At 42.4% G+C, this 14,702-nt stretch overlaps 1 protein-coding gene across 6 annotated transcripts in view; it reads right to left on the minus strand.

The window, feature by feature from the left end:
- Nucleotides 1-14,497, minus strand: part of Crot (carnitine O-octanoyltransferase) — a 38,937-nt gene extending 24,440 nt beyond the window's left edge. The window contains exons 1-5 of one of the 6 annotated variants that reach the window (XM_013350452.2): nt 13,638-14,497; nt 13,069-13,154; nt 10,210-10,345; nt 1,641-1,765; nt 82-263 (exon numbers count right to left, since the gene is read on the minus strand). In XM_013350452.2, coding sequence (XP_013205906.1) covers nt 82-263; nt 1,641-1,765; nt 10,210-10,324 — 422 coding nt within the window. In that variant the 5' untranslated portion in view covers nt 10,325-10,345; nt 13,069-13,154; nt 13,638-14,497. The other 5 variants (XM_013350451.2, XM_026784676.1, XM_026784677.1 and 2 more) reach the window with 5 other exon arrangements.
- Nucleotides 14,498-14,702: the final 205 nt, after the last annotated feature.

Here is a 14,702-nt window from a genome sequence, read left to right on the forward strand (position 1 = left end):
GCCCTTATGTGCACGGCTCAGCCCGTGTCCAGAGCCCTTATGTGCACGGCTCAGCCCGTGTTAGGGCCCTTACACCCTTACCTTCTTAGCAGCTGCCAGTAGTTCAAGTTATGCCAAAGAATTATACTTCCTCTTTCTAACTGTGTGCCTTCCTTCGCAGGCCAGTAGTGTTCAAAATGAGGAGAAGGGCCCACAAAGTTCACGTTCAGCTGGGATGGCATACGCACATCCAGGTAGGCGACATTGAGCCACCACTCTTCCAGCTAAAAAATAAGAACATTGGTTCTTCAAAATAGAATATGTAAGTGCTAGCCAGTAAAGGAAGCATGCGATACTTGCTCCTTCTATTTTACGTCACTACAGACAATGAAAGACCTACTGTATTGACCTCCCTTCCTTTCTATCCCTTTTACGTCACTACAGACAATGAAAGACCTACTGTATTGACCTCCCTTCCTTTCTATCCCTCTCACTTTTGGAGCTATAAACTACCAAATATGAGTTGGTTTAACTACACTATCAACAAGGTACTTAGGAACTCCTAGAGTATAAAAGACATTCCCTGAAACCTTGCTTAACGATAACAGCCATTTATAATGTTCTTTGCCGAAGAGAAACTGAAATTCCAGTTAGAAGTGCAAGACCCTTTGGTGTGCTTCAAACGAACTCAGACTTTTCTCTGACAGTCCTTTTCTGTGTTCCCTATACAGCACATAACTGGATTTCTTACCTGAGTAAATAGATACCAGATCTTACCAGTTTACCTGGAGGTTTTTGCTTTTTTAAAATGATGGTACAAACTGTAGCTACTAACCCAGAAAGACCAGAGTAAAATGAATACAAGCAGAGCGACATCTTCTTTACCTTTGCCCCATTTTAGTTAAAATTGCCCCAGACTCATTGAGAACAAAGGAATCTGTAAGTAGGAATTATTTTTCATCAAAAGGATAAATGCCTTATATAAAAACCAGACATTTTTCTTTTAAAATTGTAAGTTACCATCATTAGTTTCCAGCTAAGGCAAAGTCACCCCTTAACCCACATCCTGAGAAGTGGCTGAGCTGAATCAGAGACGGAAGCTGCTGGCTAAGGGAGACCTGGTGAGCACAGCAGCTTCTCCTGCAGTCTATCTGTCGGAACTTCACAGTATGTCCAATGGTTCCCACTTCTCCATCCCCTGCTGTTTAAATCCACCTGCTTCAGAACCACACGGATGGGCGAGGGTATGGCTCAGTGGTAAAGAGCTTGCCACTCTGTATAGCTCTGGACTCTATGACAAATATTGGCCAAAACATATACTACACAGAGGAATTAAAATAAAGGTTTCTGGGTCTCATTTGGACTTACTGAGTCAAAAATTACTGATTCCCGGAAACCTGCATTTTAATACTTTCTCAGTATTAAAGCTCACTTTAATGACAATAAATATAATATGACAATAAATATAATTAATGACAATAAATAAGACAAAAGCTCACTTATAAAAAAAATGCTCTCCAATGACATGAATCATTCTTTTGTGACCATAATGACAATGACTCCAAGCATTTTATGCAATAATTTAAACAGGAAAGTTATATACATTTTAATTTTTTTAAATATCATATTTCCAATTATAAGTATATAAATAAAATAAATACCCAGTTTCTTTTTCCTTTAGCCCTTTCAAGTAATTTCTGATGCAATTTCTCACCAACTCCATTTTGAAACTTTCGAACTATTTCTTCAGTTTTCTTATATTCGTCTTCATTCGCAAACGGCTTTACTATAAAAAAGTGATTAATTATAATAAGTGTTCCCATATCACCTCACTCATTTTTATACAACTCTAAACATCACTAGCATACTATAAGGTTTTAGTCTACAGCGTGAAAAATGCAGTGCAAATGTAGAAATAAAACAGTAGATATTGTAGAATGGAGTCACAATATCTGAAATTATCACCAAAGTACTCCTGATGACAGTTAAGGAGGCAAGCTGCCACATAGCTATTATGCAGTTGAAGGTAAGCTCGACTGAACCACAGGTAAGAGAAATTAAAGCCTTTACCACTGCTGTTTAAATTAGAACCATGACTCTTACATAGGCAATGTAAAATATATTTAGGGTGCCTGAGAGCCAAAAAACAGTTTTCTACTAAGGGGAAAAAAGGGAGGAAGAAAAGAAAAAGGGAAATAAGAAAACCATCCAAATTTCCTAGTTCATGAAAATCAATTGTTTTAAAAATTAAAGTATATTAGAAACTAATAAGTTTTTTTGCTTCTTTAAAAATCTATTGAGCACAATGTAAAGTCCTATATAAAAAATGTTGTGCTCAGAGAGAAAATGTGAGTACTCTAGAAGGCAATAATCTGTGAATTTCAAAAAAGTTAGTGTTCCCAGAGGAAGGCAGACTTTAAAAAGGAGGAGAAAGTATATCTTTTTTAGCAAAAACCCATGTTAAAAACAAACAAAGTATGAAGCAGAAGCAAGCAAGTGCACACCATTCCCCACCCCCAAAAAACCAATAATAAAAAAAGAACAGCATATATTTACACACTTACACACACACACACACACACACACACACACACACACACACACACACACCTGCTCCAGTTCCTATTTATCTCCACTCCCTCTAGAAACCCAGTAAAATGACAGTAAAGCTATCTCAGGAGGAGTACAGGGGCAGGAGATGGCTCAGTGGTTGAGCTCACTGGCTCAACCAGGGGTCCTGAATTTATTTTCTCACCCATATGGCTGCTCACAACCATTTAACGGAATCTGGTGCCCTCTTCTGGTGTGCAGACAGATACATAAAATACATTTTAAAAAATCTAAACTAAGTAATAATGAAGGGAACGAAATCTACAAAGGGAACAGGGAGGCAGACAGACAGACCAGGGGTTGGTGGGCAGACATTTCAGAAACCCAGAAAACATGGTGAGCCAGACAAGGTGGCAAACCTAGTGACCCAACCACTGGGGTGCAGAGGCCAAAGGAGTTCAGGCCAGCCTGGGCAATAAACTGGGAAACTGTCAAAAAACCAAACAAACAAAAATAAACTGGAAAGACGATGACTGGCTTTGTAAAACAGAGAAAATATCTAAGGCCTGAGGAATAAAAGGTTACAGAAAATACAAGTGGGGTAAATGTAAGTCAATTCTGGTGGCAGAACCCAAGATTCAAGATTTAAGGCACAAGGTCCCCTAAAAAGGAGAAACAAAGGGTGAAATGAGAGTGCCGCGATGTCTTCACCAAAACCAGGAGACAGCCATCCCACCCACACAAGGTTTGCCGCGATGTCTTCACCAAAACCAGGAGAGACAGCTGTCCCGCCCACACAAGGTTTGCCCAGTGCTAGGGAAAACCAAGTTGAAACATGAATTAGATAAAAACAAAAACCTGGATTTTGGTCCATACTAAAAACAAGGTATTATAGATCTTATTTTGAGGTATTATTCACAAAATTCAGGAAATGGAAATACTAAAGTATCTGTCAACTGATGAATAGAGAAAGAAATTATACTACGTATACATGGAAAAGCTATTCATTCGCCATTTAAAGAAAGAACAAAATACTGACACTACAACACAGATACAACTGGAAACGCTCAGTAACCAAGCCGACAACAGAAGCCAGCACCTTCGGCAACACTACACATGGGAGTCTACACGGGGAGGGAGGTGCGAGGAGGATGTGGAAGGTTGATGGGGGAGCAAAATGAGAGAGAAAGGAGAAGGTCTGGAATCCTGCTACGGACAGTATTTACATACTGAGTATCTCAGGAAGCAAGATTTTGAATGTTTTCAACATAATGAAATAATATTTGAAGAGACAGATGTTTGACCTACATTTTATATATATACATATATTGAAATTACACAGTACCCAGCTAATATGTATATATTTTTGTTTCAAGGTAACAGCTTGAATTTAACTTAAATTTTTAAAAGTTCAATTATATGCTCAGCTTTCTCCCCGTCCCAAACTGATCAGTTCAGGAAAAGAGTGGTGGAATTCAGGTGTGTGCTAATGAAATTACTAGGTCTCTCCCTACACTCAACAGTAAGATCCACTAGTCACCAAGTCCAAACCATTCCCAGTGAGGATTGGCAGGTGTAGTGGAGACCCATCCTCGGGGTATAACATCAACATGGCCATACCATTTTAATCATAGCACTGAGTCTACATTTATGAAACCTTCACAGAATTTTGTCTGTGGCCCTCCTTCCTTCATAGGGTCACTGGGCTCCCATGTGATCTCAGAAGGAAATGCTGGAGTATTTAGACAGTAGAGGGTTTACTGAAGGCAGCGAGTCCAGCCCTCCGGCTTGCAGGAGGAGGTAGAAGTTCTCAATGACTCGACTGTTTTGAAGTCACCCATACTCTTGTAAACAAGCCTAATAAACTCCTTGGTTTACCAAACTGGACTCCAGTGGAATTATTCTTTTGGTCTGTTGTTGGTGCCTTATCTAGGGTTAATGAACAGTTGCTTTTGTCTCGTTGGAAAAGTTAACACATTTGATGCTCAGACAGACACAACAGAGGTAAAGAAAGGCGGCTTAGGGCCCAGCTGTAATGGGAAGGAAATAAAGCTGACAGGAGAGGAGCTGCACAGCAAGTCTGACACTGGAGTCTCCTTGCATGGAAGGCTGTGTCTCCCTGCTGTGGGAGCGACTGATTACCCCTGCTCTAGGTGACAGATAATACCCACAGCTGAGGCTACCTGTCCCCAGGAAAGAACTGCACAGAAGGGAAGAATGACAATGAGAAAAAATACACGAGGGTGGCATACATTCTCCATGATAGCCTCTGATTTGGCAACTAAACCAGACAACATGGGAATGACATCAAAGTACTGGCTCATGAATGACAAAAGAAATTTAAAAGGGAAGGACATGACTGCTCCTAGGTATGGTAGGGAAGAAAGTTTATTGCAGTTAACAATTGTTGGTATGGGGCTGGAGAGATGGCTCAGAGGTTAAGAGCATTGCCTGCTCTTCCAAAGGTCCTGAGTTCAATTCCCAGCAACCACATGGTGGCTCACAACCATCTGTAATGAGGTCTGGTGCCCTCTTCTGGCCTGCAGGCATACACACAGACAGAATATTGTATACATAATAAATAATTTTTTTTAAAAAAAAGAATTGTTGGTATGGATGGTAATGCCTTCGGAAGTTCCTCTATTGTATAGGCTTGTTTTGGCTAACCTGGGCTTTTTGTTTTCCCATATGAAGTTGATTATTGTTCTTTCAAAGTCTGTGAAGAATTGTGTTGGGATTTTGATGGGGATTTCATTGAATCTATAGAATGCTTTTGGTAGGATTGTCATTTTTACTATGTTGATCCTTCCTATCCAAGAGCATGGAAGATCTTTCCATTTTCTGGTATCTTCTTCAATTTCTTTCTTCAAAGACTTAAAAGTTCTTGTCAAATAGATCTTTCACTTCCTTGGTTAGTGTAACCCCAAGATATTTTATGTTCTTTGTGGCTACTGTGAAAGGTGATGTTTCTGTGATTTCCCTCTCAGCGTCTTTATCCTTTGTGTACAGGAGGGCTACTGATTTTTTGGAGTTGCTCTTGTATTCTACCACTTCACTGAAGGTATTTATCAGCTGTAGGAGTTCTCTGGTAGAGTTTTTGGGGTCAAATGGCCAAAAGATACTTAAGGACATGTTCAACTTCCTTAGCTATCAGGGAAATGCAAATCAAAATAACTCTGAGATACCATCTTATATCTGTCAGAATGGCTAAGATCAAAAACACTAATGATAGCTTATGCTGGAGAGGATGTGGAGTAAGGGGAACACTCATCCATTGCTGGTGGGAATGCAAACTTGTGCAACCACTTTAAAAATCAGTGTGGTGGTTTCTCAGAAAACTGGGAACTAACCTCCCTCAGGATCCAGCGATACCACTCTTGGGAATATACCCAAGAGATGCCCAATCATACTACAAAAGCATTTGTTCAACTATGTTCATAGCAGTATTATTTGTAATAGCCAGAACCTGGAAACAACCTAGATGTTCCTCAACCAAAGAATGAATAAAGAAAGTATGGCACATTTACATATTAGAGTACTACTCAGTGGTTAAAAAAAAAAAACAATGACATTTTGAATTTTACACACAAATGGATAGAATTAGAAAACACTATCCTGACTGAGGTAACCCAGACCCAAAAAGATGAATATGGTATGCACTCACTCATAAGTGGATACTAGCCATAAACAAAGGACATTGAGCCTATAGTTCATGATCCTAGAGAAGCTAAGTAATAGGTGAACCCAAAGAAAAACAAATATAGACCCACCTAGAAATTGGAAACAGACAAGATCGCCTGACAAAATTGGGAGCATGAGGGCAGGAGGAGAAGGAAGGAGAGAAGGGAAGGGTTGAGGAGAACTTGAGGGAATGGGATAGCAGAGATGGAGGAAAGACAGATATGAGAGCAAGGAAAGTGATATCTTGATTGAGGGAGCCATTATGGGGTTAGCAAGAAACATGGCTCTAGAAAAATGCTCAGGAATCTACAAGGATGACCCCAGCTAAGACTCTAAGCAATAGTGGAAAGGGTTCCTGAACTGGCCTTGCCCTGTAATCAGACTGATGATTATCTTAAATATCACCATAGAACCTTCATCCAACAACAGATGGGAACAGAGGCAATGACCCACATCAGAGCACTGGACTGAGCTCCCAAGGTCCAGTTGAAGAGTGGGAGGAATGAGAATATGAGCAAAGAGGTCAAGACCATGAGGGGTTCATCCACTGAGACAGTTTGCCTGAGCTAATGGGAGCTCACCAACTCCAGCTGGACTGGGAAGAAACAAGCATAGGTCCAAACTAGTCCCTCTGAATGTAGTTGACAGTTGCATGGCTGGGGCAGACTGAGGGGCCACTAGCAGTGACACTGGAATTTGTCTCTACTGCATGTACTGGCTTTTTGGAATTCTATTCTCCTATTTTTGGGATGTATACCTTGCTCAGCCTAGATGTAGTGGGGAGGGCCTTGGACTTTTTACAGGGCAGGGTGCTTTACCCTCTCTTAGAATTGGAGGGGGTTGGTATGAGAGAGTATGTGGAGGGAATGGCAGAAGGGGAGGGAGTGGGAATTTGGATTAGTATTTTTTAAAAAAATAATAATAAAACAGAATTGTTGGGATGGTTGCAGGGTTTTACTGTTTTGCTGAGTCCAATAATGAATCGTGATTTTTATAAGGTAAGAAAGAAACTAATTGACCTGAGTGAATTAGAATGGAAAGTAAATTGGGGTTATAAAGTGCTAAAGGGGGAATTTAAAAAGAAAAGAGAAAAGGGGACCTGTCTGGGTCACTCAAATGAAGTAAGGGGCACAGGGACAAAAGGCCAGGAGAAGCTGCAACCAAAATGAAGACCGCTCTAGGAGACCATGTAGGAACCTGGGCTTTTGCACGCTACGTAATACATACAGTATGAGGGGACAGAGTACACACGGTATCAAAGGATGCGGAAGGGGATGGGGATGGGGTGGGAGAAAGGAGGTAGAGAGGTATGTTAGCCAAAACTAAGGATTTATGAAACTCACTAATTTGTGACCTAATCAAAAATACATTGGGGGGGGCAGGTTGTACAAAGGTGCCCTATATTAGCAAACAATGCTGTTCCCTTCATTTTCTCTTTGTTTTCAAAAGTATCAGGTGCCTTGAACTCTTGAGCCAGGGATGAATTCCCTTCCTGTGAGTTACTGTTCAGAGAGGCACCGAAAACAACACAGACTAGAGGCTATTGCTGTTGTTCTTTGTTGCCCACAGTGACTAGATCAGCCGTTCTCAGCCCGTGGGCTGCAACCCCTTTAGGATCAAACAACCCTTTCATTGGGGTCACAAAATCAGATATTCTGCATATCAAATATTTACATTAGGATTCATAACAACAGCAAAATCACAGTTATAAAGAAGCAAGGAAAATCATTTAATGGTTGGGAGTTAGAACAACATAAAGAATTATTAAAGGGTCACGGCATCCGAAGGTTGAGAACCACTAGTCTAGAGAATAAGACCTTATTGCTAAAGATATCACAAACATTTTGGTCGCTGGACACAGAGAAATCAATGAACTGACCAGAAAACCATCACTGCTGGCTGGCTTGCATACTGCTAGAGGGTACTACAGAGTCTGATGGGGCATAAACGACATCAAAGTGTATCCAGTGCTGGGAGCTGCATGCTACACTACCAACCTTAAGGCAACATTGTAACCACTGCTGCAATAGAGGCAAGACTGCTTATGGGGGCAACAACCACTCTCTTTTCTGGATCTGAGGCCTGCTCTTCAGGAGAAAATCCATGCCTCATCCTGCAAATATAATTAAAACCCATCAATAGAGAAATCATAAGCCCTGGCAAAGAGAACCTACTGATGTTTTCCTAAATGACCATGTTGTCAAAGTGTTCTCTAAATATATTCCTAGATTTGTGCTGTTCCCAACCTTAGTAGGAGAAGCTTCTTATTGCAATGGGTAATGCAATGGGTAATGCAGAGACTCATGACTGTTTAAAGGGCAAGAGCAGGTGACCGAGTGTGTGACAGTCGATGGGACACCAAGACCGCGGTGTCACGGGAGAGGGGTTGGAGTGGATATGAGAGCAGAAGGCTGGGAAGGAGTGCTGTGAGGTGCTGGCGCTCAAGAACTCAGCACAAGACTCCACAAGATCAAAAGAGCTCATTCTAGCTGAGGAACTGACAGATGAGGATGGAAAGTTACATTTTTATTTTTAGTGTAGCATCTAGTTGGCTTCCCATGCCCCCACTGGATGACTGACACTCTACTCATACAGGCAGCACCAACTGGAATCAATGGATTAGTTAAATAAATTAATAATTTTAAAAGATACATAAATTTGGGAAGATGATGGGATGGGAGGTACTATAATCTTTAGGAGGATGGGTCCCAAAATCAGAACGACACCATATTTCCCATACGGAACAAACAAGGCCTTCAGAATTCTTAAAGCACACCCAATTCAGAAATCTACACAGAGCTAAACAATCAAGTAAAAACAATTAGCTCTTGTTTTGCCCTCTCAAATACTCTTTTGCAAGCAGTTACAAGGATGAGCAACATACGAAAGCAGACAGGAAAGAGAGAACACAGGAGAGAAGGGAAGAGAGCTGCCAGGTTGCTGGCAACTGAAATGTCCTGAATCACAGCTGTGGCGCAAACTCAAGGCACTCTATCCTCATTGAGAGGAGGGGAAGGAGAGGGGGGAAGGAAAAGGGGAAGGAGAAAGGGGAAGAAGAAGGAGGGAAGGAGAGGGGGAAGGAGAGGGAGAAAGAGAGGGGGAAAGAGAAGGGGGAAGGAGAGAAGAAGAGGGGAAAAGAGAGCCCCACAATGCACGTTTTTAAAAGGAAATAAAACTGACTCAACATTTTATGTCTAACTGTATACAAGAATGTTCATTCATTCTAGTGTTTAGAAATAAATTTTAATACAAAGGAAAAAATTAAGAAATGACAAAGAAGGTGGAAATACAACAAGTAAGTCCCAAAAGTAAATGACTGGCTCGTTTATGAACAACTAAACCAGAGGTTCTCAAACCTCTTTGAGGGTCACCTAATACCATTGGAAAACATAGATATTTGCACTAGGATTCACAACAGTAGAAAAATTACAGTTATATAGTAGCATTGAAAATAATTTCATGGTTGGCGTCACCACAACATGAGAGACTGTATTAAAGGGTCACAGCATTACAGAGTTCAGAACCACTGCTCTCAACCCTGAATAGCCAGGGGAATTAAGAGAAAGAATTACTAAAACCAGGTGGCTGTTAACTTAGAATGGTGACTTTGTATATGGGTGACAAGAATCAGAGGGAAATGTGGGCATGATAGATTGTACAGATGCGTGGACAGGCATTAGCAGCAAACTACACAACCATTTGAAGGAATTACAAGGTCCAAGAAACATAAGATTAGTTCAAATATGGTGCTAGCAAAAGAAGCAGAGAAAGATTTCAAGATCTTTGCCAAAGTGGGACTTGTACACACAGATGGAGACAAAGGATTGACATTTACACTGCATGCCTATTAATACTATTGGGCTTTTCACACCGTGGAAAAATAACTTCTAAAAGCTTTGCATGTTGTATGAGTCTAGAGGCACCTGCAGTTAGACTCTCATCAGTCTCATTTCTATGTCACTAACAATATTAATCTATACTAGAAGTTTATAAATGTACCTGATTCAAGGTATTTTTTCAATGATTCCTCAAGTGAAGGAACAGGCAATGACGGGAGAGAATCCTGGTACTGAAATGTCCGTTCTTCAACTGACTTTGCCAGTTGATTTTCCATGATATAATCACAGTAGAAAAACTGAAGAAAAGAAGAACAGCATCCGTCACAACTTCAACTTTTTAAGTATTTGTAAACTTGTCGGACAAAGAAAACCAACTTTAACATTAATTCAATATGCTAGGTGATGTGGGAGGGTCTTCTGTCTATGTGTTACTTTCATTGGTTAATAAACTGCCTTGACCCTTTGATAGGACAGCAGCTTAGATAGGCAGAGTAGACAGAACAGAATGCTGGGAGAAAGAAGAAGATTCAGGCAGTCGCCATGATTCTCCAACCCGAGACGGATGTAGGCTAGAATCTTTCCCGGTAAGCCACCACCTCATGGTGCTACACAGATTATTAGAAATGGGTTAAGCAAGATATGAGAGTTACCCAAGAAGAGGCCAGATATAATGGGCCAGGCAGTGTTTAAAAGGATACAGTTTCCGTGTAATTATTTCAGGGCATTAGCTAGCCAGGCGGCCGGGAAACGCAGCCCACCACTCCTCACTACAGCTAGGGAACCAAAGTATCATCAGCGGGACCAGTAGCCATCCTCATCAAACACCAGATAGCTAGCGCAGTGTGCTACAGAAAACATGCTTGAGCCGGGCGATGGTGGCGCACGCCTTTAATCCCAGCACTTGGGAGGCAGAGGCAGGCGGATCTCTGTGAGTTCGAGGCCAGCCTGGTCTACAGAGCTAGTTCCAGGACAGGCTCCAAAGCCACAGAGAAACCTTGTCTCGAAAAAAAAAAAAAAAAAAAAAAAAAACCAGAAAACATGCTTGCATATGAGAACCAAAATCTCCGATTTAGTCATCGGTTTGAGAGGTCGTCCTTGGTACCCAGGCAGATCTGTTAGGTTGTAATCTCTCCTTCCATAAGGCAACATTACAGAACATTAGGGAACCTCCAGAGTCTTACCGGGTAGGTAGGATTGAGTGTGTAGGAGAATATTATGTCTGAAAAACAATGCAGACGTGTGGAAGAGGAGGTCAGAGATGTTACAGACTGTAAGACTTCATGTGAAAAGCTGATCTAACTTAAAACTGTGCAGATGGCATGGGACCTAATCAGACTGGCTTTGAGTATCACAAACCAATCTTAAATATGTTCTAGATTTGTGGTATTCTTGTCAAAATAAAACTAATCCCATTTAAGATTAGGGTATATTGGTACTAAATAATAAGATTTCTGAATGAATAATTTATAAATTCCATAATAAAACAGTAACTAAGAAAACAAGAAATTAACATTGAATGAAAACTTTCTGCCCTTTTATATCATATTTTAAAATGGCCAAGCTAAATATTCTACTCATGTTATAAAAGTTAACAGTATCAGAAACAAAGGCATGGCAGACTATTTTGGCTAAGACCATAGGACCTCAAAGTTCAGCCTCTTCCTTCTTAATGGTTTCCCTACATCCCATCTGAATATTGATAAACCACTTTGGACTTAAACAGAAATGTAGTTCTTGGTCCTAAATATAGACTCAGCTACTTTTTAACCATTTGCTGCTAGGTAAGTGACTGGAAAACACTGGGAGCATTTATTTGGTGATGGTGGGCTGTCACAGCACACATGTTAAAGGAAACTTGCAGGAGTTTCTTCTCTATCTTGTGGGTCCTTTGGACTCACACATGGGTTAGCTGACTTGGCTGCAGGTGCCATTATCTAACAATACATCTCAAAGGACCTCAAAATTTGCCCTTTTTATTTATTTACTTATTTTGAGACAGAATCTCACTATATACCCCTGGCAGGCCTGAAACTAGCAGTGTAGACAAGGCTTGCCTGAATTGACACGGATCTGCCTGCCTCTGACTCCCTGGTACTCGGATTAAAGGTATGTGCCACCAATACCCACCAAACTCTAGGCGAGTAAGTAATAGAATCTCTTTACCTTTGAATGTATAATCATACTGTCATCAGATTTTTTATTTTGGCATGCCCTAAAAAGCATGCCATAAAAACAGTTCATCCTGAAACAAGTATATTATGGACTAGAGTATGCAGAAATTTTTATGATGACCTCAACTGCTACCTACACTCTCTATTTCTCAGAACTCGTCATTATGATAGAAGATCATTACTCCTATGGTTGCAACTGGGTTTCAGCTACGAAAAAAAAAAAATGAGCTTAAATAGTCAGAACTTAACCGAATCATTTGAGTCTGTGAGGTAGAGATGCTGCCACTTCTATGTCTACATCCACGACCTGGAGGAACTCAGAGGCAAAAAAGCGCTAACAAGAATGGGATCCTCAATCCTGCAAGTGAGCAGGAATTAAATTCTGCCAACTCGAATGAACCCTAAAACCTCAGAGAATAACTCGGGCACCTTGATCTCTCCTTTTGAGATTCTGTGTAGGATAAACAGCTAAACTCACTCAGACTTCACAGAAGCTCAGTCTGTTCTTTTAACTGCCTGAGATCATCTGTTGTGGTAGCCACATGAAACTAATATGGCAAGCCGCTCTCTTTCCACTTCCCTGTCACTTAACAAACCCCACAAAGCCGAGAAAGAGAATACTAATTTTATGACCACTGTGCTGCTTAAACCCTGCACCAGGTGAAGCAGATTCGCTAAGAGTTGTCTTAAGTTTTCAACCACATAGATTAAGTTAAAGGATTACAATAACATTAAGAACACTATTACAATGGGTTTAACTAGAGTGGATTTCCTAAGAGTAAGGTAATGTGAACTCAAAGAAGCAGGAACGAGAACCAGGAAGAGGAAGCAAACAAAGTGTCACATACCAGTAAACCAAGATGAAGTGTTCAGGACTGCCAGAAGCTCCAACAATTCTGATGTGAAACCACGGGGACTTGAACAAGGCTGGTGACTGTAGGAAGAATTGCGCTGAAGTAAAGACCAGAAAGTGAGGGGAAAGGAAGTGAAAGAAGCTGGAGAAACAGAAGAATGGTCATCTACTAGCTTAAATCGCTGCAGAACTAGCTATGTTCCAGGCATCTAATTAGATGGACCCAAGGGGCACAGAGCACCTTCCGGTGCCCGCACTTAGGCTGAACAAAAAGCAGCAAGAAAGTTCAGAAACTCCTCCCACCAACCCAAGGGCAACTCGGCGCAGGGGATGAGGACAAGTCGGGGAAAATTAAGGAACAAGCACCCCGAACCGCTAGCTGGACGTTGCAATGGGGAATATCCCGGACCCGAAGGACGAGATGCCTGCGGACGCCACACCCGCGCCAGACCGGAGCTTCTGAGGCGCTGCCCGACTGCACCCCGCTCGGCTTGGCGCAGCTCCACTGCCCCTTTACGGCTCGCCGCCGCGGGAGGGAACGGAGGGAGCCGGCTGCACGCTCACCTTCACCTCCGCCCCTCTCCGGGTCCTCCGCAACGGTGGCCTGCCAGCCCTGCGCAGCCCAGGAGCCCAACTAGGACGGAAAGCCGCGAGGGTCCCGCCCCGTGCACGTCGGGGAACGCGATTGGACGGAAAGCCTCGAGGGTCCCACCCCGTGCTCGAAGGGGTGGGTTGCCGGGGCTCGCTGCCCCGCCCCCGGCCCTGGCCCCGCCCCCGGCGGTTTTCCAGGCCCGGGAGGCGCCCCAGGAACGCGAGCAGAAAATCCGATTAGCGTCCTGCAGTCCCTGCTAAAGCATCTTCCTGCTGGATTTTGCGGCACTTTGGCCGCGGTCCAGAGAGATGGCGGCGGCTCCTCCCACGCACGGGCATAACCCTGCGGAAGGGTAAGGAAGCCCACGGCTCAGCCCGGTTTTCACTCGACCTCTCCGCTGCCGGGCGCCGTGTCCCGGTCTCTTCTCACGCCCAGTCGTCCCTCCCCCTAGCGAGTACGAGCCTCCTTTGCAGGACCGAAGTAGGATTTGCACTCGAGTTTTACAGAGACATTTTATTGTCTACCCTGTGTGCCAGCAAGAGAATAGCAGTCGCGCAGATCCCGTTTGGCCTCGTCGCCTTCTTTAAGACTGAGATTTGGCCAACTCCCAGCCATCCCTCTGCCGCAAACTCTTGGAGTCTTCAGGGACATTCATCCTTCAATCTTAGGGCTGGTCTGGAGTTTTTATCAGCCCAAAAAGTAGCATTTTTTAATCCATTTACCTTAATTTACATTAATCTTATGTACACTGTTTCTTCCACTGTTTGATTTTCATGGAAGGAAAAAATATTTTTTACACTCTATGACTTAGTTATCCAGCATGGCTTTAAAAAATTCTTTTGCAACCACTCTGGAAAGCAGTGTGGCGGTCGGGATCGACCTACCCCTGGACCCAGAAATACCACTCTTGGGAATATACCCAAGAGAGGCCCTATCATACAACAAAAGCATATGCGCAACTATGTTCATAGCAGCATTGTTTGTAATAGCCAGAACCTGGAAACAACCTAGATGCCCTTCAATGGAAGAATGGATGA

This window comes from Microtus ochrogaster, chromosome 26, assembly GCF_000317375.1.
Source record: "Microtus ochrogaster isolate Prairie Vole_2 chromosome 26, MicOch1.0, whole genome shotgun sequence".
Classification (NCBI taxonomy): Eukaryota; Metazoa; Chordata; class Mammalia; order Rodentia; family Cricetidae; genus Microtus; species Microtus ochrogaster.